This window comes from Tachysurus fulvidraco, chromosome 1 (genome assembly GCF_022655615.1).
Source record: "Tachysurus fulvidraco isolate hzauxx_2018 chromosome 1, HZAU_PFXX_2.0, whole genome shotgun sequence".
NCBI classification, from domain to species: Eukaryota; Metazoa; Chordata; class Actinopteri; order Siluriformes; family Bagridae; genus Tachysurus; species Tachysurus fulvidraco.
The window spans coordinates 25,329,644-25,354,661 of record NC_062518.1 but is presented as its reverse complement, the minus strand read 5'-3'; the positions used below and the strand labels follow the sequence as shown (position 1 = coordinate 25,354,661).

Here is a 25,018-nt window from a genome sequence, read left to right as displayed (position 1 = left end):
GTAATGGACAGACACAGACACACAGAAGGAGACAGACAGACAGACAGACAGACACACAGACAGACACAGACAGACAGACAGACAGACAGACAGACAGGCACACTGATAGACACACGCACACTGACAGACACACACAGACAAACATATACAGACAGACAAACATACACAGACAGACATGCATAGACAGACAGACAGGCACACAAACACACACACTGACAGGAAGTCACACACACTGACAGGAAGACACACACACTGACAGGAAGACACACACACTGACAGGAAGACACACACACACTGACAGGAAGACACACACACACTGACAGGAAGACACGCACACTGACATACACAGAGACTGAGACAGACAGACACAAACACAAACACAGACAGACACAAACACAGACAGACACAAACACAGACAGACACAAACACTGACAGACACAAACACAGACAGACACAAACACAGACAGACACAAACACAGACAGACACAAACACAGACAGACACAAACACAGACAGACACAAACACAAACTGAGACAGACACAGACTGAGACAGACACAGACTGAGACAGACACAGACTGAGACAGACACAGACTGAGACAGACACAGACTGAGACAGACACAGACTGAGACAGACACAGACTGAGACAGACACAGACTGAGACAGACACAGACACTGACAGACACAAACACAGACAGACACAAACACAGACTGAGACAGACAGACAATACACAACACTCACATGCAGTTACATCCAGAGGATTCATTACAGTGGTTAAGACTGAATTATTTGTAAGCAGGAGTCCAGAAAAAGATGCTTTACTACAGAAAATGTGCATATCTTGATAGCACTACTAGTCTCTGCAGTAATCACCACCAGAATCTAGTTATGCTTGGTTAAAATTTAGTGCGATAGACAGAGTTAGTCACGGTAGCTTTTCTTACAAACTCATTCACATGTAATCCATTTCAGTCGAGTTCCGAGTGAAACTGTTTTTGATACTGCAACAAAAAGTCCTATTTTGAATGGAGTGGTTTTACACAGAGAGCTGTAGGTGGAGTAGTGTATTCATGACCTACCGTGCAGCTTTAGGGTTTTACTCAAATCCAAATCTAATCACGTCAGTCATGTTTTACAGCCTGGCCTTTTCCAACATCTGGAAATAGATGGCACCTTTTCCCCCCCCTTCCAAACCTTCTATTAAACGACTAGCCGAAATAGCCCGAGGTAATACACACGAGACTATCGTGTCCAAACTGACATGTTGGAAAAGATGAATCCAGTGAGGAAAGAGGCTCAGCACTTTTTCTTTAGTATAATCACATGTCAGCCATTGTGTTATTCAGAGATAACATATAACACACATAATTAACAGGTAAGTACTGGGAAATCTTGTCCAGTCCAGACAGTAGTACAGAAACCTATTTGACTCATTACTAACTGATGACGATGGGGGAAAAAACTGTCTTGTTCTCTTGGCATGTAGTCAAGCTCATTAAATAGCACATGGGTTTATCATGTAGTGTACTGAGGAATAACACAAGAGATCTGTTTATCAGGTGGGGGGGGGGGGGGCACGGTGGCTTAGTGGTTAGCACGTTCGCCTCACACCCCCAGGGTTGGGGGTTCGATTCCCACCTCCGCCTTGTGTGTGTGGAGTTTGCATGTTTTCCCCGTACCTCGGGGGTTTCCTCTGGGTACTCCGGTTTCCTCCCCCGGTCCAAAGACATGCATGGTAGGTTGATTGGCATCTCTGGAAAATTGTCCTTAGTGTGTGAGTGAATGTGTGTGTGTGTGTGTGCCCTGCGATGGGTTGGCACTCCATCCAGGGTGTATCCTGCCTTGATGCCCGATGACGCCTGGCTCCCAGTGACCCGAGAAGTTCGGATAAGCGGTAGAAAATGAGTGAGAGAGTGAGTGATTATCAGGTGAACTTAATTCATGAATACATTCATTTACTAAGTGTGAATGACATTGACTTTATTAGGAAGCAAATCTCCAGGCAAAAAAATAGCGTCCGTTCTGCGGGTTTCCTTTCTAAAACCTCTAAACGGAATAGCGTTCCCCAAAACATGAGAGCGAGCTTTTGTAAATCAAATATTCGCATGTTCATTAGATGAGTAGGCCTTCCTTTGTTTAAAAAAAGGTCCAAATCGTCATCTCTCCTTCAAACCCACAGACTCAAAGAAAAGAGAAAACAAAGAGAAGAGAAAAGAAAAGGAGAGAAAGACTTTAGAGTGGCTCAGAGAGGGAGGGATGATGGAAAAGTGGGCCCCTATGAGGCCCCGCTTAACAGGCAGCTCTTGTGAAGGGCCAGCAGCCGAGGAGGCCTCTTGTTTTTATTAGCCGTCCCACACAAACACAGGGTCAGAGTCCTGCGATGCCCAATGTTTTGTTCTGCTCCTCCACCTCAAACCAGAGCGCCTGCTCTGACTGCTGATCGGTTTTACTGGTACTGTAGGTGGTATAATTTCTCACCACTCTCATCAGTGGGTCTAAAGATTGTGGTTGAAAAGCAACAGTCTACACTCTCCCCTGCTGGTGAAAGCGACATGAAATCCTCCTTTACTCAACCTGCACTCAGCTGAAGAACTTCAAACACAACATCTGTCATGCTACAGGAAGTGGACTGGGACATTATTTGAGGAAAAATAGGAACAAGATAAATAATATAGAGCCCAGAGTGTTGTCTAAAACGTTTAAGAATAGTACCCAGGTCTAAACTTTCAGACATTTTTATTTCTGTGCTTGTTTACCTGAGAGAGGACATGCAAGATGGAGCAACGGTTCTAGTTCAATTCAATTTTATTTCTGTAGTGCTTTTAACAGAGGGTTAGGGTTGGGGTTAGTGTCACAAAACAACTTTAGATATACAGTGTGGATCAAAATCAGAGAACAACCTACAATTTCCTACATTTCAGGGTCACTGCTTAGTCCGATTTTAAATGAACTAAAGGATATTTCAGGAATTACATATATTTTGGAGCGCAGAATAAATAATGAAATTTGAAAAACAACACTGTCAATGAAATTTGAAAAACAACACTGATCAATATAGGAGAAAACTTTCAGATACCTTCCAGTTATTGGTGTTAATCTGGTACTAACAAAACAGGTAAAACAGTTCCTGAAATAAGAGTCTTCCTCTAAACCCAATAGAAAACCTCTGGAAAATATTGGTGACAAAGTTATGGCCAAGAAACCCACTACAATCACCAAACTGTGGGAGAGACTGGAAGAAGAGTGGACCAAAATCACACTGGAGTAGTGACGTCCTGTGGCCTGTACACGTCCTACTAACTGTTGTAACCTTCAGACATAGTAATCTTTCTCCATGCTACAGACATTCTGTTCTCTAATTTTGATCATTATGAGGCATAGGCAAGTCGAGAGCCCAAAGTATTGTACCACATACGCTGCTACGATTGCCTGCTGCCTGAAATGTAAAATATTTTGGAATTTGGTCGGGAGTGCTATTGTCCATCGCAAGTTCATAAGTCGAACTATCCGAACTCGGAAAGTACGTTTATACCTAGTGAGCGAGTCAGAGGTGATATTGGTGAGGAACAAACTCCATGAGACGATATGATGAAGAAACCGTGAAAGGAAGCAGACTCAAAATGGAAGCCATCCTCGTCTCGGGGACACCAGAGAGTGTGATTATTAATCATCACACTATATAGGCAGTTTTCAGTATCTACGCAAAAACCGGAAAATAAAACAATCCCGGTGTTTCGTATAGCGTAGGATGACCGCTAGATACGGTAACATGAAAGTACACACCAACACGGAGGTATGATGCGGACAACCATACATGATATTACAGACACTGGAGACTCCGTTCTCTAAATTTTAATAAATCAATATTTACTACATGCCTTCTCTCTTCGTTTTCTTTCTTTATTCAGTCTATTATTAGGCTTAGATTACGTTGAAGTCACTATGAATGAGGTGTTCCTAACAAAATGTGAGATATGATGTGAGATAAGAAACACGAGGAAAAACAAACCACTGGTACTAACTTGTGCATGATGGCCTTCCTGATGACAAGCCCTTCCTCCAGGTCTGCTTCGTTAGCCATGAAGAGGAGCCGCTTCCCTGTGCCGTCCACTCCCACGAAGTCCCGCTGCTCTCCTGAAGCAACACAACACAACCACACACGCTCACACTCTGTGTACACTACGCAACGTTATGCTTTTTTTCCAAACACAGTGCCAGAGCTGCTTGGAGAGTAGTATATATATAATCACATGTGAACACTGCCAAGCTTTCAGCACTTCGGTACACACAGCGCATGCGGCAGCGAAGGTTCAGCTCATCAGAGACAAATAAACCATTGTGCGAAACAACAGGCGGATGTTTTTACTGTTTGCACTATTCATTATTGTTTTGGCATTGGATTTTTATTCTTTTAATACGCAGTGGATATAAGAAGACTGCACACTATTATGAAATTGCAGGTTTTTAATACAAAGACTTGAATGTCAGACTGATGCGATATTCCAACAAACGGAAATCCAGAGGAAAATAATTTTTAAAAAAAAGTATAGGGAATATTTATTTATTTATTTAATACAAATTAAACCTACCACAGCTTGATTGCATAAGTCTGAATATCCCTCGTTGTGAACAAGTCTCTATTAACTTGACACATCTAGAGATTGAATTTTTTTTTCAAAGCAGATTGGGATAAAATTTTGAGTTCCTTTAAATTGCAAGGTGATCTCTTGTGTTCGGCTCAGTTTTAGCTTATTCCATAGGTTTTTGGAATTGAGGACTGAGCTCTGACTGGGCCATTCCAGGACTTCCCGATTTTCCTTTTCTGGAGCCATGTCTTGGTTGATTTTAACGTGTGCTTTGGCTCATTGTCATGTTGGAATGTGAAACTCGCCTTCATTTTCAACTTTTTGACAGAGGATAGAACGTTTCGTGCCAAAATATCTTGATATTTGGAGCTATTCATTTTCCCATCTGCTAGACAAGTACCCTCGGCCCAGCTAAAGAGAAGCAGCCCTAAAGCATCATGCTACCTCCACCATGCTTCACCGTCAGTAAATGATTCATTCGATGATTCATAAATGACACATTTTTCCACACGGTTTGGAGTGACTGAACGAATCTTATAGCATAATTCAGACGGGCTTACGTATTCATTTTTGTAAGGAACGGCTTCTGTCTTGTCACCCTAACCCACAGCCAAGACTGTAGTCCTCTTGGCAGCCTCCTTTCTCCTGGTCCTCTCGTCAACGTTGGAGGGTCGTCCTGACAAGTGTACGGCATTTAACTCTAGGACTAATTCTGAATGTGACTGGTTAACTTTTAAGGCCCCGTTATGAAAGTGTGTGCAGACGTATGCAATCTGGGGGTTGTAAGGTTTTTTAATTTAAAATCAGAATCAGAATCAGACATAAACAACACTATACTATACAGACTATACAAGACAATGCAGATGATGAGATACAATATAGACAGAGGGAGTATTAAATATGAATATAGAATATGAACGATCAGTTATGTACATAAAGTGTGGGAGTGCAAACAACAATACTGTGCAATATTATACCCAATTGTTCATTTCCTCTGGATTTTAGTTTGATGGAAGCTCACGTTAAAGACGCAACAAGTCTGACATTTATGTTAGTTATTTCTGTCTTTATATTTGATAAACCTGCAATTTCTTATAGGTGTGTCGACATTTTATAACCATGATAAGAAGTGTAGAGGTACTGGCAATAAATTGTTCAATTATAACAGCTTAACCACTTACAGTACAGGTCATTCGGCAGAGGAAAGGACCAAAAATAAGTAACCCGAGTCATGCCTGTGCCTTAACCCAAATCATCCCAGGTGGTTTTGTTGCAAAACAGCAGGTTAATGAATAAATGAGCTTTTATTATCACCACATATACATTACAGCACAATGGAATACTTTTCTTCACATGGAGTTGGTGTCGGAGCACTGGGAATGCTATGATGCAGCTGTGATACAGTGCTCCTGGGGCAGGGAGGGTTAAAGGCCTTGCTCAGTTGCCCAACAGTGGCAGCTTGGCAATGCTGGGGCTTGAATCCCGATCAAAAACCCAGAACCGTAACCACTTGAGCCACCACTGACTGTTGGTTTTCTGTTGCTGTGTTCACACATACAGTAATTTCATCACTGTTGCTCTCCTGTCAGTAAGTCATCCTCTTACTGGTTGCCATAGTAATAACTTTAATCAGTGAGTGGTGCAAAAATTTTTTTGGAATTTTAATGTGTTACTGTACATTCTCAGGGTATTGTGAGTCCTGAGCAAATGAACAACTCTCTTCATATTCAATAAACGATGCAGACTACATCTCTGGTAATGTCACAGTTTTACTGTAATGAAACAATATAATCTTTACCAATCATATTTTAAAAAAAAAGAAAAAAAGAAAAAAAAAAAAAAGAAAAAAAGAAGTGACGTGACATGACATGAAGTGACATACGGCTAAGTACGGTGACCCATACTCAGAATTCGTTCTCTGCATTTAACCTACCCAAAGTGTACACACACCCGGAGCAGTGGGCAGCCATTTATGCTGCGGCGCCCGGGGAGTAGTTGGGGGGTTCGGTGCCTTGCTCAAGGGCAGTTCTCAACCAGTTCTTTCTTTTTCGACACCCAAAGCCCACGCACTCTGAACCAGGAATGTTGGTCCTTTAGTAGCACCAAAAAGTTGCTGGTCTAGACTTAAGAACTGCTTGTGTCAGGAGCTGTGGGCGGGGCTACTGTTAGCGCATTTGATAATGTACCTTAAGTATACCAAAGTTTAATACACTTTTACTTTACTGCAATATAATCACTTATCAGCACACATGATAGTAGGTAGCTACATGCTAACTTTTTTCTGTCTTAATGATAAAATAATGTTATTTACTTTCTCAATTACAACCTCCGTTTATACAAATTACATGGAGCTGCACGTACACGTTGGATTCGCCGCATTTGGATGCTAATGTAGGTTCACAAAACCATGAGCATCAACGGTAAAGCAACATCCGCCATTGTTGATGTTGTGTTTCCTGCTGCGCTAACGTTGCTGTGAAAGATGAGATGTATACAGTGACGTCACACTCGGTTCTGTGACGACTCTCTAACCCATGGAAAGGCAAACCGGTTCTTAGAAGGTTCTTGAATTTAATTCCATTTGAGGAACGACATCGACAGAAATGCTGTGATCTGACTGGCTAACTGCACTTCAGAAAATTTCAACAATAGGGCATTTCATGATTAAATCATTTTCCTTGGGTGATTGTAAACGCTGGCGAAACGGAATCCTGGGTTATGTTGTTTCACACGGCTCACACTTGACTGATTCTAGCTCTTTATAATCTGACCTTTCATGCCGTACGTTACTAAACCCTGGGTTCTTAATTGTGGCTCCGAAACCGCGATCGGATAAATACGGAGTGCGACTGGAATAAACAATGCCTAAATCTCCCTCTTTCACATCAGTGACAAAACGTAGCAGTGGTGCTTCGGAGCAGAGTTTCATAACCTATGGTATAAGAGTGTGAAACATTGCTCTACCCAGGGTTTAATTTAGGGTATAGAACAACGAAAAAAAAGCCCTAAGTGTTTTACAGAAAATATAGTCACTGGAGTTTAAAAAAAAAAAAAAAGTTTAAAGACTCCAGTTGGTGAACGTATTAAACAGCGTTTTTTTTGTTTTGTTTTTTTTTCTTAAACACTGAGTGATCACGCATGTTTGCTGACAGACCAGAGGAAAAGGCATCTGCTTCTTAATGACTTCTTTCTGTGAAAGTTGGTGGTTCTTGGCTGCGTTTATTGACAAAATAATTGGAAACGTCTGGATTGAGAAACTTGCATCCAACTGTGGACCAACAGAGTATGTTTGGAAGCTGGATTTTTTTCTTTTTTTTTAAGGTTTACTGAGATCAGTTATTACTTGGCAAAGTGAAAATCCAAAAATCTGAATGACTGGAAAAAAAAACTAATTCTCCAACAAACCCTCCAAAATATTCGGGACAACATTAACTAACATCTAATCTGAATAAAGCTTTAAGGAGGAAAGAAGACACGATGGATTTAAAAAAGAATTTTTTATAAAAGAATAAACTAGGGAGCGTTTAGATGACGCATCATGGCACGAGTAAAAGTACCTGCTTTCTTCTTTCCTTTCTGCCCGGGGACGGTCTCGGTGAACTCATGCACTTTGCTCATGAGCATGGAAAGCGTGGCATTGTGGGCTCGGAAAAGATCCACCACCTCGTTCAGCGCCACGTCTGTAATCAGGTCGCAGCTCACCACCAGGATGTCTGTCTGAAAGCAAACAACAGAAACGTGTGTGTGAGACTGGACTGTCCTTTCCAAAAATGAATGTATTTCCGTATAATAAATAGCTGTGAAGAATATTTCTAAGGCTGAAGGCGCTAAATATCAAGATATCTCAACTGCGAGTCTGATTAAATTCTCTAAAGGATTGAATATTACTAGACTGATCTTCGCTGCTGAGTCTCTGCTTGCACATTTGTAGCTTTTCCTTCCAGCCAACACATTAGAACCAGCTGAGTGTCTAAGTCTCAAGTCCTTCGTGTGTCAGCAATAGGAAAAACTGGAGTGGACTGAAGTAGAGAACCCAAAGATTATAAAATATATTGGCTTGTTGGATGGAAAAACTTCATAGGTCGACTTGTACTGTCCAGATGTAGGAGATGACTACTACTACTACTACACGAGGTACGCGTGACTGAGCGCTCCGTAACATTCGGGGTTCTGAACTGGAAAAATTTGTAGATTTGGTGTAAGGGTTGAGAATAACTGTCCCATCACAAGAGCCGTGTCTGTAGCTCGAGACTCGGGTTCTACTGATGCAAGTACGAAGTACATTAAGAACAAAGAACCGTGTACACGTACGCATCCTTCTGCGCCAGTTTTGACGCTTCATAAAGACTCGTCGCTGTATGAAAAGCCCCCCTGTATTTCTCTTGACGACAGTCACAACAAAAGTCAGGTTTCTAACATTACGGCGGCGGATGACGTGGGAGCTGCGGCGAAAGAGCAGGGGGTCGAGCTGCCTCCATAAACACTCTGCTCTGGCCTTGCCTTCATCTGTGAGTGCATATTTGTATATGTGTGTGAGCGAGCGCAGGCGCGGAGGAGAACCTGACGATAAATCCTGCTCGCCTTTGCCATTGTTTCTGTTTAAGTTGTCTGGTTCCCATCTGGTCTGCCCATCTCGAGCCTGTGGATAAATAAACGGGGGAGAACGAGTGGCGAAAAAAGAGCCTGTAAGAGAGCGCCTGGCTCTGTGAGAGCTGCATGCCTCATTGGGGAGGCCCTGGCGTGACACTCCAGCTCCGGTTCTCTCCCTCCTTTCTTTCCCTCTCCCTCTGGGCAAACGGCCGACCCGAGGACACATGCTCAACAGATAAAGATAAAGATGGACAGAAGCCTGACTATTCGCCGTGAGCTCAAGTCTGGAGGTTTAGTCAGCAGGGTTTACGCAGAAGCTCAACATGTTGCGGTGCGAGTCTTCCACATGGCCGTACAGAACATGAAAATAATGACGGTGGTGAAAAGAGGCTCATTTTTAAGTCTTCTTTTAGAGTTCTTGAGTAATATACGACGATGAATGGACGACGTTCTTGAGGAATAAGGACTTCCTTCAATATGGAAACAAATCCGAAATAAATAAAAGAAAATCTGATGGGAAACGCCTTCGTTTTAAAAGCCTTCCTGGACAGTGGCCTACTGAAATAAACACTGGGTTAGACCCAGGATGTTGAAATGATTCTATATATAATGGTATCGTGTGATCAGCACTTGAAAGAGGTGTAAAAATGAGAGGCTGGTGAGGGAACGACTGTTATATAACGTAAGTGATAAGAGTGGCGATCTTAAGGACAGATCACTTCGTTATGGGAATCGTAGATGTACTGTATATTAATGTACACAGGTAATAATATTAAAAAACACCCATAGGTTTTATTATGAACTCATTTTTGAGCTAAATTGCGGTAGAGGAGAAAAAACTCTATAGGCCGTGCTTCTCTAGGAAAATAATCACTCACCCTGTCATTATTTTCTTATTACTGCAGCCGTCGTGTTTTAATGTTTACATAATCGGTCATAGTGTTCATTTTTGGCTTTGAATTTCATTTTGGAACACATGTGCAAGCATGTTTTATGTGTGTGTGTGTGTGTGTGTGTGTGTGTGTGTGTGTGTGTGTGTGTGAGAGAGAGATGGAGGAGTGGGAGTATGAGCTAAAGGAAGAAACTAATCAAAACGACTGAATCTAAAAATCCACTCAAACAAGTTCCATAAAACAATTATATTTTCCCCCCCAAAACTATTTAAAAATGCTGAATGACAGGGGGCAAAATGACATACGATCACATCTGCCCACAGGAGCAGCACACGTGTGTTTAAATGCCCCCAAATATGCAACAAATGCAAATCCACTCAATCAGTGTCACAGCAGAACTGACCACTTAACACGGCATAGCTACACTATATATTTTTTTTCCCCCGGGACATGACAACTGGCCGAGAGAGCCCGAGTCTCACACGCTGCAGGGTGGACGAACTGGTGGAAGTGCAGGCGTGCATCCTCCTTTACCCCGCTGTGCCCTGGTCATGGGGACACAAGGCAGCAGGAACCAGAGAAAAGAAGCATTCAAACCCAGAACACCGCTGTGAGGCTCGGAAAACACGTCTCCGAGAGCGAGGAGAGGGGGATGGGTAGAGGAGAGAAGAGGAGAGGAGAAGAGAGGAAAGAGGGGGTAGGAGGTCAGGCCACCCACACGCTGCTGTAGTTCTGCCTGACTAAACCCCCCATGCCCGGGGCGCTGCCAGGTGAGACCACCCAGAAGGAGAGGAGAGAGGAAGAGGGTGGAGAAAGAGGAGTGCAGCACAAGTGAAGGAGGCGACAAGGAAAACACAGACAAAACTAAAGCTGGGAAGAAAGAGGCTGTATTATGTGTTGACTTGAATGCTGTAAAGTGAGTGAAAAAATGAACAGGAGGGAACAGAAGGAGAAGAAATCACTAACTAAATAAATAAATAAATAAATAAATATCGGTGTTATAAATCGGAGAATGTGATTTAATGAAACTGTAACTGTTTGAACTGCTACATAATAATACCGGAGGAGAAAAAAAATGTTACCACGATAACCTTTTCAGATTTATTTATCCCGCCATATCCTAACGTTACCCCCCCCGGCCATCGTTAAGCAGATCGGAGATTACACTATTTCAAGACAGGTCAAGGTGAATGTTTAGTAACTGGGAAATCTTACATTTATTCACACGGATACCTACGTTTGACACTTAACACTACCGTTTATCTACAGGCTTTAACACCACACTTTGAGTCATACTAAAGATTTAAGCGGTTAATCGGTTCCAGGAAGATTTTGGCTTCCTAATTTAATTGCTATCCTGTTTTGTTTGGTCTGTGGGAAAAGTAATGATTACACTGTAAGAAACGCCAGGTGCTCATAATATAAATAAATAAACAAACAAACAAATAAATTCTACCAATATCAACATTTACGGCTAATAGAATTAGTTCGATAAGCCACGTGATCGCTCGACTGCTGCTTGCGTGACGTTGCGATCGCACGGCTCGCAGGTCCTTTTTCTTTAAATATGATAGAGACGTCCTCATGTAGACAATCATTTGGTCTTGCTCAAATTAAAGGACGGGAATGAAGTACAACTAGAACCATTAATAATAACTCCGTGTGATATTAGCAGCTGTCGGTTCTCGGATTTAGAAAGGACGTTAAGCGGAGACGTTTTTTTTCTCTACACGCTTTCGTGTATATGAGAGAAACCTCTAACCCCATTCCTGACAAGACCTGGCAGAAATCTCCATAAGACACGATTATTCCATTTCTGCCTAAACATTGACTTAAGGCCCAAACACTGGATAATGAAAGAGCGCTTTAACAAGGACACTAAGATTCCACCATTATGCGGGTGTTATTTGCTAAGGGCGGACGAGAATGCAGTGTGTATTGTCCGTACAATAAACAGGGATTTTGAAGCCCCTGCTGCCAGCTGTCATCTCTCAACACTTAGCGGACTGTTCGTGCAGTGGACTCCTCTGCCGCTCAATGCATTTAATCTCTCGTTTTTCTCCCTGGGATTAGCAATAAACGCATCTGTGCGGCCTAGCGTGCTAGAGCAGGCCCTCCTCTGGAACGTTCCCTTTCCAGCGCATCAGGGTTTATTATGGCGGAGTTAATCTCTTGTGAGGAGCACATGTTTTTACCATCCCTCCCTCAAACTCCCACATTTTCATGGAAGCCATGCACGGCGAGGAATGAAATGGACCTTAGGACACACACATACACAAAAGATGGGCTGTAAATGATATGTTATCCTGATCCTGGAATGACAAAAGCAGAGAAATTTGAAAAGGGAAAAAAAAAAAGAGAGAGAGAGGAAAATCTGGCCAGCCCAGATGTGATGACACCTCCTAACTCCCTAATAACTCACAGCGCATGATTGCAACCCACACGAGCCAGCACCACCTGTCCTGCCTGTTCACGTGGAAACTGTCACACGTGTGGACGCCAGGTCTGAGGATTCAGGAGGCAGGCTCGCCACTGCTGAAACCATGAGGCAGTGAAGGTTTTCAGCAGGTGAAATGAGGCGGCTTGTCAAGTCACGGATCGTGGGGTAACAGAGGTCCGCATGTCACATGCCGGTCATGTGAAAGCCAGGAGAGGCCACACACACACAAACACACACACACACACACACACACACACACACACACACACACACACACACACACACACACACACACACACACACACACACACACACACACAAATATATTCTGGGTAATATTCACACCTCCCAAGCCTGCGTTTCCTCAAGTGTATACATTTAAGCATGAGTACAAGCATAATGATAATGATCGAGATTGTTCCGCTTCACATCTGGCTACTCCTTCAACACCACACTTAAAATGAACAATGGACCTAGTTTCTGTTAAAGGTATACCTTCCAAAATAAGCACTTTTTAAATACAAGCGCTGCAATGTCTTGCCTGATTTATGCAGAATCAAACATAACAACATAGAAGATTGGATTTAAACCATTTTTGAGAACAAATGGCAGAAACAGGAAGCAAAGCCAGGATCTGGCTTTCTGACTGAGGTTTCTACTTGGTGTGAGCTTCAGGCATGTACACAGTTCCTCAGAGTTCAATGTGGGCTGAACATACTTTCCAAATGCAGTGAGGGGTAATTGATATACTCCCAGTGCTTATGTCTATTTAATGGCTTCTGACTTTGTAAATTATATATTCATAAACGTATAGGAAACTACATTGTTAACCAACGGCTGCCTGAAGAGAGCTAAAGAGCCATAGCACAGAGCTTAAACAGCCCCGTGGAAAGTTCATGGAGCCACACCTGGACAGCTGTGCCACGGGAGATTTCGCTTTCTCTCAAACTAACGATAAGGAAAGGAAGACGGAAGAAAGAGGCGACTCGAAATGAGTTGCAGGACGACCTGAAAGCAGCAGGAACAACAGAAATACAGGGAAAACAAGGCAACGAACTGCATCGCAATCATCTCTGTTCACATGCGCTACTCTGATGTAGGGCTGTAGCTATCAAATATTTTAGTAATCGAGTATTCTACCGAACAATTCATGGATTAATCAGATAATTAAAGAGCGATATTAAATATACAGGAGAAAATAAAACGGGTCTTTTAAAATGAACGACTAAATGGTTTACTTTTTTTTTAGAAAAATGTAACTTTTATTTTTTAAAAGCATAATATGCAATGCATACAACAATAGTTTCTATCAAAAATAAACATTTAGATACCCGTTGTTTCTCTGTCTGTACTTGTACTGTTGACAAAGTTGAGTAGATTTAAGTGCCAAACATTCTGGGCTTTAAATGAACCCTTTTCTGAGATGTAAAAACAAAAAAATTAATTACTTTCAAATTATCAAAACTATGGCATACAAACAAACAAACAAACAAACAAACAAACAAACAAATAAATAAATAAGAGGAGGGGGTAAGTCACACATGTGCAAGTCACAAGTAAGCCTCAAGTCATGAATGTCAAGTCAAAGTCAAGTCGAGTCTTTTTTTAATATTTGTCAAGCAGGTCTCAAGTTTGCAACTTAAGTCTGAGTCAAGTCAAGTCCCCCATCTCTGAGTCACGTAAGTCAAGTCCCCCATCTGAGTCACGTAACTCAAGTCCGAGAGTTTTCTTTACTTTTCAATTTGAAATGATCCCAAACCTTGGGCATTTTCTGTCGTTTGTTTGTTCTCTTTGCTCATTGCCATTGTTATCGCGGCCTTACATTTTGCAGCCTGCACGCGCCCACACCCTCAAATCAAAAGACTGCTAACTCCTCACGTCTCCTTCCACTTTGACATAAGCGTGTTGTCACACACACACACAATAATCGCACAAGAACGTGACATGAGCTTTAAAATGAATTAAAAGAGGCTTCGAGGCAGAGGAATTTGCCTCGATAAATTTTTGTAATCAAGTTACTCGAGGAATTGTTTCAGCCCTACTCTGATGTGCAGTTAAAAACAAACCAGAGATCTTTCAGAACAATATTCTTCTTGCAAATGTTTTATAAATCCTTAAAGACAACAGCACAGAGTAAAGTTCTATCACATACTCCACACAAACCGATCGAAATAATCCTGATGTTTATCTAACGTCTATGGCAACAGACGAACAGTTAGATGGAAAGTTTAGGGTTTTTTTCTGCTTTCTGGTTTCTAACTTCAAGGTAGAGAAAAGAAACTAGAAACTTGAGAAGATTAGAAACTATTAGCTTCAGAAATGAAATGCGACTCGAAACAGATAAAAATCTAATAAGCGCTTCCTAAGCAACAAACTGCTGCGTCCTGAGGGGAATAAAACGCTGCTATTGGAGCATAATCCACTTCATAGTGGTCACGTCGTCATACTGCACACCAGTTCGGATTATTTTCCTACCACAGCACAAGCCCAAGTGTCTTGTAGGTGTCTTACTGGGATAGAGTTTCTATTACGGGAAGGACTGTTTACAATGTCATTATTATGGTCTGTGCAACTCTTGCCTTGATTTTCTGCTGAATGTGTCGCAGGGCGTCGGCGGTCCCCATGTCCGCTTCCTCCTGGATGCAGACCACGTCCAGCTTCATCTTCACGTCCAGCTTCACTCGCTGCTCGGCGCTCAGTGCTTTCTGCACCTCTTTCGTGGTGATCACTATGACCTCTGGTACAGGGAGAAACATTAATGATTACACCCTTGGCAAATTTAAAGCTTAATTCAAAGCACAGATACCAAGTCGTTCTTTGAGTTTAAAAAAAAAAAAAAAAAAAAAAAAAAGTGTACTATGATTGAAGCAAATAAATCAGGGCAAATTTAATCCCGGATCTGAGAAATGCAACAGATTCAAGCTCCCAGTCAGAAAGAAATTTCAAACCGATGTGTGAGCTTACATATAATATTTATCAAGATCCAAACTGGTGAAATATGTCTTCATTAATTCTGGATATTCTTTCTCAAGTCATTAATTAAACAGAGGAGTACTAAGTCACACCTACAGCTGTTGCTTTAGCCCTGAAACACAAGTATCACTGTGTTTAATGGTGTAGAGAACAAGCTTTAAGAGAGACAAATACAGATAGACAGAGGTAGAGTTGGTGCTAATTAGAAAAATGTTCAGACCCATTTCAAATACGTTCATTGTTAATTACTTGCCAGAAGTCCCTGTGTTTGGGCCAAGCGGTAAAGCCTTTCCTAGAGTCCTGCTTAAGTGCACAAACGTTTTCTTGCAAAGTTGCTTACATACTGTAGTTAGTACTGCGTAAACGCTAATGCAGGCTGTTGCTGGCCGCGCTTTCGGCTGCTCACAGGGCGTACTGTGCTACAAATAAAGGTACACACTGTGCAGCCTCCCAGGCACGAGGCCATGGCCGCAAACTTCATACCAGCAGGATTAGTCAATATCAGCTAGGTGTAAAGAATAAACATTTAATTATCATTAATACCATAAAACTCGGTCCGTAAGCATGTATGCCTCCTTATCCCTACTTGGCTTTAAAAACAGGTTTCGTTTTTTTTTTTCCATCCTAAACTGCAATTTCTTTCTGCTGTGTAATTAGTGAACAGTTTCCCAGCGAGAAATCATGCTATGTGGAGAATTAAACTGAAATAACAGCAGAGCTTTCAGGGATAGTTCATGTAAACCGGGTCACGCCGAGGATCTGGATCATCACACGATGGTATCGAGCGAGTCGGTGTCAGTCAGAGAATAACCAGGTGCTCCTCTCCTCTCCTCTTTCTCCTCGTCTTCTGATTACTTTCTTCATAACTCCCCCTGGTGCAGGCTGTCACCAAGACTACATTAAATCAGGAAATTCTTGAAGGTTTGAGTGACTGAGTCAACATCGCAGTTTATTTCCAACGTAAACCTTTAGGAACTGATGCTGAAGCGTTTTCTAATCCGACTTTAGCCGATGGATCTTTAACCCTGCCGGTTTGTGGGAGGTTTCGCATTCGTTCTCTTTGCTTAAATTAAATTAAATAAATAAATACATAGGCTACTTCATTGTGAAAAACTGACCCTAGAACAAGAACGCTCAGATGTGAAGCCGAAGCCTCGTTATTTAGGGTCAGTTTTTCACAATGAAGGATGTCATATTAAATTGAGTATCATTAAGAGGTTCAGACAGACCTGTTAGTTTCCTCATTAGCTCTTGGTTGCTTAATTCCACTCGACTACAAACTGTTGTAGAAAGGACGTTATTTACATTGACATTATTTCCTGTCCAGTGTCACCAATACGAGGATGAGGTTCCCTTCTAAAGCACTATTCGGACGGGACTAGTTTGACATGGGGATGTGGAGTAATGCAATTTTACCTCAGGACGTCTGTAATATTAATTGGCCAATTCGCACGGGACAAGACATCTCAGTAAAACTAGCAGAAGTGGGAGGGGTAACTCGCTTTATGCACCACAGTAACCTCCTTGTCGTCATGTGCGTATGACGTCGCTTCCTGTTATCACATGCGCAAACAGACAACATGGCGACTCCATGCTTGAAAAACATGCCAAAAACTACTTTTAAACAGGAAATGATGGAATTTTACCGTACATATTTACAGCGGGTCGATTCAGACGGGATTAGTATTACCTGAGGTAATTTTTCCGGACCTTTTTACAGAAGCTAAAAGTCGCCGTAATCTTTACTGCCATTGTCCGTAATGATTACCGAGATGGCGCATTCGGACGGGACTAAAATCACCGAGAAGCTCTGGTAATAATTACTTTACCCCCACGTCCCCACGTTAAACTGATCCCGTCCGAATAGGGCTTAAGTCTCAAGGTTTCTTCCTCATGTCGTCTCAGGGAGTTTTTCCTTGTCACCTTTCTGCTTCTATACTTCTGTTTTGAGACATTGTCAACAGAACTAGTAGACACTCTGTAACGTAACCGAGGTTTTTTGGCCTTTAGACGTGCATTAGATGGAGGCATCAATGTTCATCGCTCTAGACCCCCTAAGCAGCAAATGTCCATTGGGGTATGATCCTGCCAGCCATGCACACAGAGAGAGTGATTTACACCTATACTTCCTATCAGACTTGCTCCTCGTTATTCAGGATGGTTTGATGGTGTACTTGTTGTCTGCATCACAGATTCTCAATCTCTTAAAAGAGTCAAATCTTTGTGGGACTTCCACCTTTATGCTTTTAACAAATTGTGGGTTTTAACAAATTGTGTCTTGGACCATTGTCCTGCTGAAAGGTGGAAGCTTTGGTTTTGTTTTTAGTTCTATTGAAATATTCCCCTGTATATTGCTGACAGTTAAGATTAAAAATGAAAAACATCCCAGAGCTCGATGCAGCCAAAACCATAATGAGATAATTGAGTTGGTTTGCACCCCACACAGCATGTTGAAACTTGCCAAAATGCAGTATCTCTATCTTGGTCTGATCTTCACTGGGCCGCACACCTGCTTACTTACGGCACTTCTTGTGCAACAGTTCGTTCCTACAGACCCTCTCATATTATGCAAAGCTCTCTCTCATCACTATACTCGTCTCTTACTGCTTCAAAATGACCAGCATGTGGCTTCCCTAAACCGTCTCCATCTGGATTTACTGCTCAGTTCTGACAGCGTCTTTTTCATGGAGGTTGGGGTCAGAGTGCAGAGGCAGCTATGATGCAGCGCCCCTGGAGCAGGGAGGGTTAAGGGCCTTGTTCAAGGGCCCAGCAGTGGCAGCTTGGCTGTGCTGGGCCTTGAACCCTGATCCTCCGATCAACAACCCAAAGCCTTAACCAGATGAGCCACCACTGCCTACCACTTTACACCTAAATCATTTAACCTTTCTTGTATAGAATAGTCTTTACTTTTCATTTTCAGTTCCTTCCTTCAGACTGACGTTCTTGTCACTGATAGAGATGTTTTTTTTTCTGGAAAACAGGAGCTGTTTTAATATTATATAGATGAAGACCGACTATATGTTGATCGTGTCCTTGTTAAGAAAGTCCAGGGAGGGTGAAATAATTAGACAAGCAGCATTTGGACTTTGAAAACATACTGAAAGAGAAAACAATTTTGCGATTAACCCGATGTATTTTTTCTTTTGTTGTTCACCTCTTGTATTGAACAGAGACAGTGTTACAGTATATAATTGTACCCTCATGCTGCAGGTGGCCATTTCAAGTGTAGGTGAATCGCACAGCAGAGTAATGAGGGAAGTAAAAGAAGCCATGTTGAATACATTATTAGCGCGAGGATGTGAACACATCCTAAACGAGTTGCCACAAGCTCTAAATTTTATTTGGACGATTGTAAAAAGTATTCACTCTGGCTCTAAGTGTAGGATATTTAACCGACATCTGGTCTTATATGTGGACGCAGTATAGGAGGTAAAACATTTAACCCAATCGAATCAACATGACAGCTTTGTTGAATTACTAGAATTCAAAACGAATATAAAAACTACTATTCAAAGCTCGGATGCTTTGTTTAAACTGATATGTTCTCCTGTCTACACGACCAAAAATAGTGTTTGTGATTTTAACAAACGTCGCGCACACACGTAAATCCCGCGACGCCGGTTCAGCGGTGTTTAAGCCTGTAGCTATGTCCGAGTTGCGGTATTAATCCCTCATTATGCGTGCGTAACTCGGCTCTGCAAACGGCTGTTAGTGATTAGAGTAAGTGTTAAAATCAGAGGCTGGATTTTTGCGCAGCACACAGACGGCACAGTACGCTCTCTCAGAAAAATATATGCGAGTATAAACTTGTCTGCCGCTCGCTTCTGGATGTCAGTCTAAAATATGAAATGATAACGGTGTGTGGGCTGCTTAAATTGTCTAATACTATACATCATGCACCACACTATACATCCTAAGGCGATGACTTTTAAAATTACAGACCAAACATTTGACTTCACATGGTGGGTGTTCTCTAAACATTCTTTATGTACCGTACTTGTCTATTCTGTCAGCACCGCCTCCGTTTAACAAACTGCGTTGATGATTGGCTAAGGCATTGTGAAAGATCTTTTACTTCATGTTTTTTCCCCCCTTTCCTCAGTATCAGGCTCAGTTATTCCCTAGAACCCAAAAGATCCCTGGAATCTTTCATGTCTGTTATTTCTTGGTGTTTAACATTAGCTTCATAAGTAGCTGTAATACAGTACAGATGCCGTATCCCAGAATTGTCACACCTTAAACGCCGTAAACGCCGTGGTGATTCTGTATGTTGAAACATTTTCCTTCCTTGTTGCAGTAGCTTAGCAAACTAGCGAGATATGGAGAAGGAGGTTTATCTTTCCGTCTTAACCAGAATAACATCGCAGACGACATGAGGACTGAAAGTTGATTGCGGTTGATTGCGGTGATTTGGGTCTACTTTCGTCCGGATGTTGGTCACGATGTCTAAATGAACAGAAAGAATGTTTTGCCACTTGCTATAAAGATATTGTTCACCTTTTTCGTTTACTTTCTGCCAAATATATCCCATGTAATAAACACTTAACATACACGGAACACACACTATTCTACATTTACATTTACATTTACGGCATTTAGCAGACACCCTTATCCAGAGTGACTTACAACTGAGCAACTGAGGGTTAAGGGCCTTGCTCAGGGGCCCAGCAGTGGCAGCTTAGTGGACCTGGGGTTCGAACCCATGACCTTCCGATCAGTAGCCCAACACCTTATCCACTGAGCTACCACATCCCAGGAATCATAATTTAAGGTAATAATTTAAATAATTTAAAATTTAATAAATTTAAATAATTTAAATAATTTAAATTTAATTTAAATAAAATTTAAATAATTTAAAATCATAATTTAAGGTAAAGAGAAGTATTCTCACACACTATTTAATGTAAAACAAATACAGTGATGCCTCGATATATGAGTTTAATTTATTCCGTGACCTTGCTCGTATCTCAAAACAATTTTCCCCATTTAAATGAATTGAAATCCCATTAATCTGTTCCAGCTCGCAAAATTCCACTCCAGTTGTTTTGTTTATGTGTTTTGAATATGAAAAATGTTCAGTACCTGTATTTATAAATGACAAATGTTGTATAAAAACATACAGTAATAAAAGAGAATGATAAAAAAATAAACTGGTTTTACTTTACAGAAGATGCGCATGGAGGTTGAGGGAGGAGTAAACAGGCGGAGGAGTTAGGAGGAATTACACTTTCACATTTTTTTTTACATGTTCACTTACTCGCTACTGTACACGCTTAATGTTACTTTACACTTAAATGGAACTTAACTAAACTTCACTAAAATTAACAAACTTAACTGAAATTCTCTTAACTAAAATTAATTGCTACAATTTCTGTTTTCTTTACATTAATTTTGCTTAATTTTCTTCATCGCTTTTCTCTTCACTTGTTTTATGTCTTTTTTGTCACTCTTTCCTCACTAACATCTGCCGGTCGTTTTAATAAAAACCCGTCTGGCCGGCATTTCAGATGCAGTGAAGTTGCACAAGCTCAAATATTTTAACAGATCCAACGCTCAAAACGGATCCGAAAATGACGGATTCGCAGATGGTCGGCACCTCACGCAGCGCCTTTGCGACTCTACATGGGAAATGAATGACTTCCGTTGTATCGGCCGTCGTTTGTCGTGTGCAGTGTGAAGGCGGCTTTAACCGAGTGAGACGCGGGAAGCTGAGGTGGGGGAAACAGAGCACACGTGGTTGTTGGGGATCTTTGTTTCGGCTGTGGCTCTGATGATCGTATCTCAAAAATTTGCTCGTATCTCACGGCAGAAATTTGGTCGAATCACAGCTCGTATCTCAAAAAAATTTGGATGTCAAAGCACTCATATCTCGAGGTATCACTGTACTATGTATATTTCAATTGCTCATTTCACACTTGTACATGTGTACATACAATTTGTCTATACTGTACATGTCATTCTGCTACACTGTGGAGCTTCTGTCACTAGAACAAATTCCTCTCATGTGTAAAACATGCCTGACAAAGCTCTTTCTGATTCTGGTTCTGATTCTGGTATCGACAGGTGCAGGTGTAATGAGACACAGTGGAACCTCGGCATACGGATTTTCTCTGTTCTGGAGGCGAGTCCTTACGGCAAAACAAAACATTTAAAGAAAAGAAATGTAAATAAAGTAAAATATTAAATAAACAGAAATTAAGCTTCTCTTTACCTTAAATTATGATTCCTCTTGGTATATGGAAGATGATGATGATGAGGAGGTGGGGGAGTAGGAGAGGGGTTACTGTTTGGAAGAGGAACGTCTGGCAGATATTCAGGGGTTTTCTCCCTTCTGGCACACTGACCAGGTTGAGACACAATGAAACTATCTAATGTTTACTTTTTTTTATTGCGTCTTAACACTTTCCTATAATGGCCCACGACAATGTCATTAAACATTACTGGCTAAGCCCTTACCGGAATGATATCTCTCAGCTACACCGTGCAATTTCTCCCAGATTCTGCAACTTAGCTGGCGTTCGGTTCGAACTTATGCCAAAAATACTTTCTATGCCGATGCAAATTTCTTGCAAAATTTCAATTAATAATTGGAAAATTCGTAAGGCAAGCCGTTCAAATACTGAGGTTCCGCTGTAACTCATGTTATTCACGTCTCCTCTCGGTGGGTTTAATGTTAAGGCTGAATGTTGCTGAGATGCTATTTACTTAAAGCTTCAGGTGTTTCCATTGAGCCATCAGTTCTTAAAAGCCAACTCCAGGGTGACTGTCAGCGTGTGTACAGTGGCCATGTGACGACACTGTATATACATGTCCGTATGTATATAGCTGCTGTTACCATGCAGAAACATGCGTAGGATAAACCGAGTGAGCTGCAACTAAACAAGTCATCAATCACGGCAAGGTAAAAGCACGGCAAAGAAGCAGCACGCATAAATAGTCATAACTCAGATTGAAAGAGCTGAGAGAGCATCTGGGATTCATGGTATTAAGGTATATATATAATATGACAAATATATCACGGTATATATTTAATTTCTAAAACGTGACGATTACTAAGAATCTTTTAATCCAGTACCAAGTATCAGTGTTTGGATGATGTTGCTGAAGCACTGGATATTAATAAGACGACACCATGAACGTGTGTTATGTTAGTTGACCCTACATATATGGGGTCAGAATTGTTTCGTTATTCTGAAAAAATATACTATGATCCACAAATAAATATAAAGAGTTTCACAAATATTTAAGGGCCTTGCTCAGGGGCCAAAACAGTGGCAGCTTGGTGGAGCTGGGATTCAAACTCATGACCTTCTGATTGGCAGCCCAACTCCTTAACCACTAGCATGGCTGTCAAGTGCTACACATTGAGAGTGACAGTCACTCATTTCGGTCTTTTGTCACGCTCTCCTGCCACACATTGTGTTTCTCACGCAGAAAAACTTTTTGACTATTTAGCATATATGTATTTATATCAGTCCACACCGCTGTCTCTATGGAACTGGGCAGGAATCAAGCACGTCTCAGTTCTTAGTCGAGCCTGACACTTTTCAGCCAATCAAAAAAAAAAGAGGCTACACAATAGCCAATCAGAAAATAGCACTATTGTATCTGGGTAAGATTTAACGCAACAACCAATGAAAAAAAAGAATATCCTGGAATCGTTCATCATCATCCTAGTTCACCCACAGAGCAAACCACTGGAGCTGTGAGCTATGATCTCCTGTTTTAATGCTACAACAAATTCACAACTTGTTTGACACAAACAATGACATTTTGACTTCTGTTAGAGAAAGTTTCCCAGATAATCAGCATGTTTTTCACGAGTGTCTGTAACTTAGCCAACAGTTTTACAGCCTGTTCACTGGAGCCTGTTCACCTTGATCCTGGAGAAACGTTGTCTCATTTCACTGTGTACTGCAACAGCTATATATGGTTGAAATGACAATAAAAGCTTCTTGACTCGACTCTTGACATCACCTGCTCAGAACAAGTAGTCTAAGCCAGTGGTTCTCAAACTGGGGGCCCTGAGATGGTGCCAGGGGGCCCCGGTTCACTGACAACACCTGCTCAGAACAAGTAGTCTAGGCCAGTGGCCCTGAGATGGTACCAGGGGGCCCCAGCTTTATGACTTTTTATAAAATAATGAATTTATCATAAATTAGATATACTGTACTAGGCTACCGCACACACCACAGACTGTGACTGTGTTAGTTTACCTTCAAAGCCAGCTCTCTCCAGCAGGCTGAGTGGGTACCAGATGAGCGGCTTGTTGCCCACAGGCAGTAAAGGTTTAGGCGTGTTGTAGGTCAGGTCCATCATACGCGACCCACCACCAGCGGCCATCAGCACCGCCTGCAGCTCCATCTTAATCCACTGCCATGTAGAAGAACATCAACACACACGTCCTTCATTTAGTCATGTGTCATTAAGCAGAACCAGTTCCGTTCACACACACACAAGTAAACAAATGTTAAGACAAACACAAACGTTAGCCACTTTATGCTATAGATGATTTAAAGTATACAATAACAATGTGCTAGCCGGCTAACTTACCTGTTTAGCAGTAACGCATGCAAACCGCTGCGCTGTTAGCACTTAGCTGTTAGCACTTAGCTCACCGGCTGCTGTGGAATAATTCCAGAGTAAGTTTTAGGAATAAACCGTGGAGCAGTAATGACGAAATATTAAGGAAATATGCAGCAAATGTTCACGACTCTGCAATAACGTTAAGGATTTTTTTCAGCTTGAGAAAATCTCACTAGTTAGCAATGTAGCTAACATGATGACACCGGTGCCGTTATTTTCAAAAATCCCGGAAGGAAACATCAACCAGAAACTTTCGTTCCTAGTGCTTAGATCGTTATACCACTAAAAAAAATAGGTACATTTTTTTATTGTTATTATACTTTATATATTTATATGCCTAATATTTATTGATTGTTCTCACTATTAACTGATTATATACCTACCATTCTGTATATACTATTGAATTTTTTTTAGACTTAAAATCTGGAGAGATATTAACAATTATTGCTGTTGTTAATGCCATTCATAGTAAGCATCATAATATATATAATATAATTTATATTATTATTTATTAATTCTTATTATCATTACTAGTATTTAATCAAACCAATTATAATTAATTAATATATGATCCTATATGAATTTATATTCATGTAATTGATATTTATGTATCAGTTGTTATTACTATTATATGTATTAAGAAGAAAAGAAGAGAATATAAAGACAAATATAGAATTTAATCCTTAAATTCGTTTTAATTGTTGATCGTGGTGCTTGGTGTTTTGCTGCGATTGTTAGTCTTGTTAAGAAGCAGGAAAAAAGGGTAACTTTTAGCTAATATTTCATTCCTTTGAAAACATAAACTGTTAACTAAGCAGTAGTCATGACAGAGAAGTGTGTCTACGTAGCCTTTTTATCATTTAATATCACGTTCCAGTTTAATTTTGTGTGCGATAAATTGAAAACAATCTCCACTTTATCGCAAATGGTAGGTGCTGCAGGAGAAACTT

The 25,018-nt window shown here is 41.2% G+C and overlaps 1 protein-coding gene across 1 annotated transcript in view; it reads right to left on the bottom strand.

Moving 5' to 3' along the window:
* eif2b3 (eukaryotic translation initiation factor 2B, subunit 3 gamma) overlaps nt 1-24,307 on the bottom strand; it is a 38,305-nt gene extending 13,998 nt beyond the window's left edge. Inside the window, exons 1-5 of the mRNA XM_027133255.2 lie at nt 24,036-24,307; nt 23,699-23,855; nt 15,089-15,246; nt 8,144-8,303; nt 4,023-4,134 (exon numbers count right to left, since the gene is read on the bottom strand). Of these exons, the coding sequence (XP_026989056.1) occupies nt 4,023-4,134; nt 8,144-8,303; nt 15,089-15,246; nt 23,699-23,846 (578 nt within the window). The 5' untranslated portion in view covers nt 23,847-23,855; nt 24,036-24,307. The remainder of the gene's footprint in view (nt 1-4,022; nt 4,135-8,143; nt 8,304-15,088; nt 15,247-23,698; nt 23,856-24,035) is intronic.
* Between the last annotated feature and the right edge of the window lie 711 nt (nt 24,308-25,018).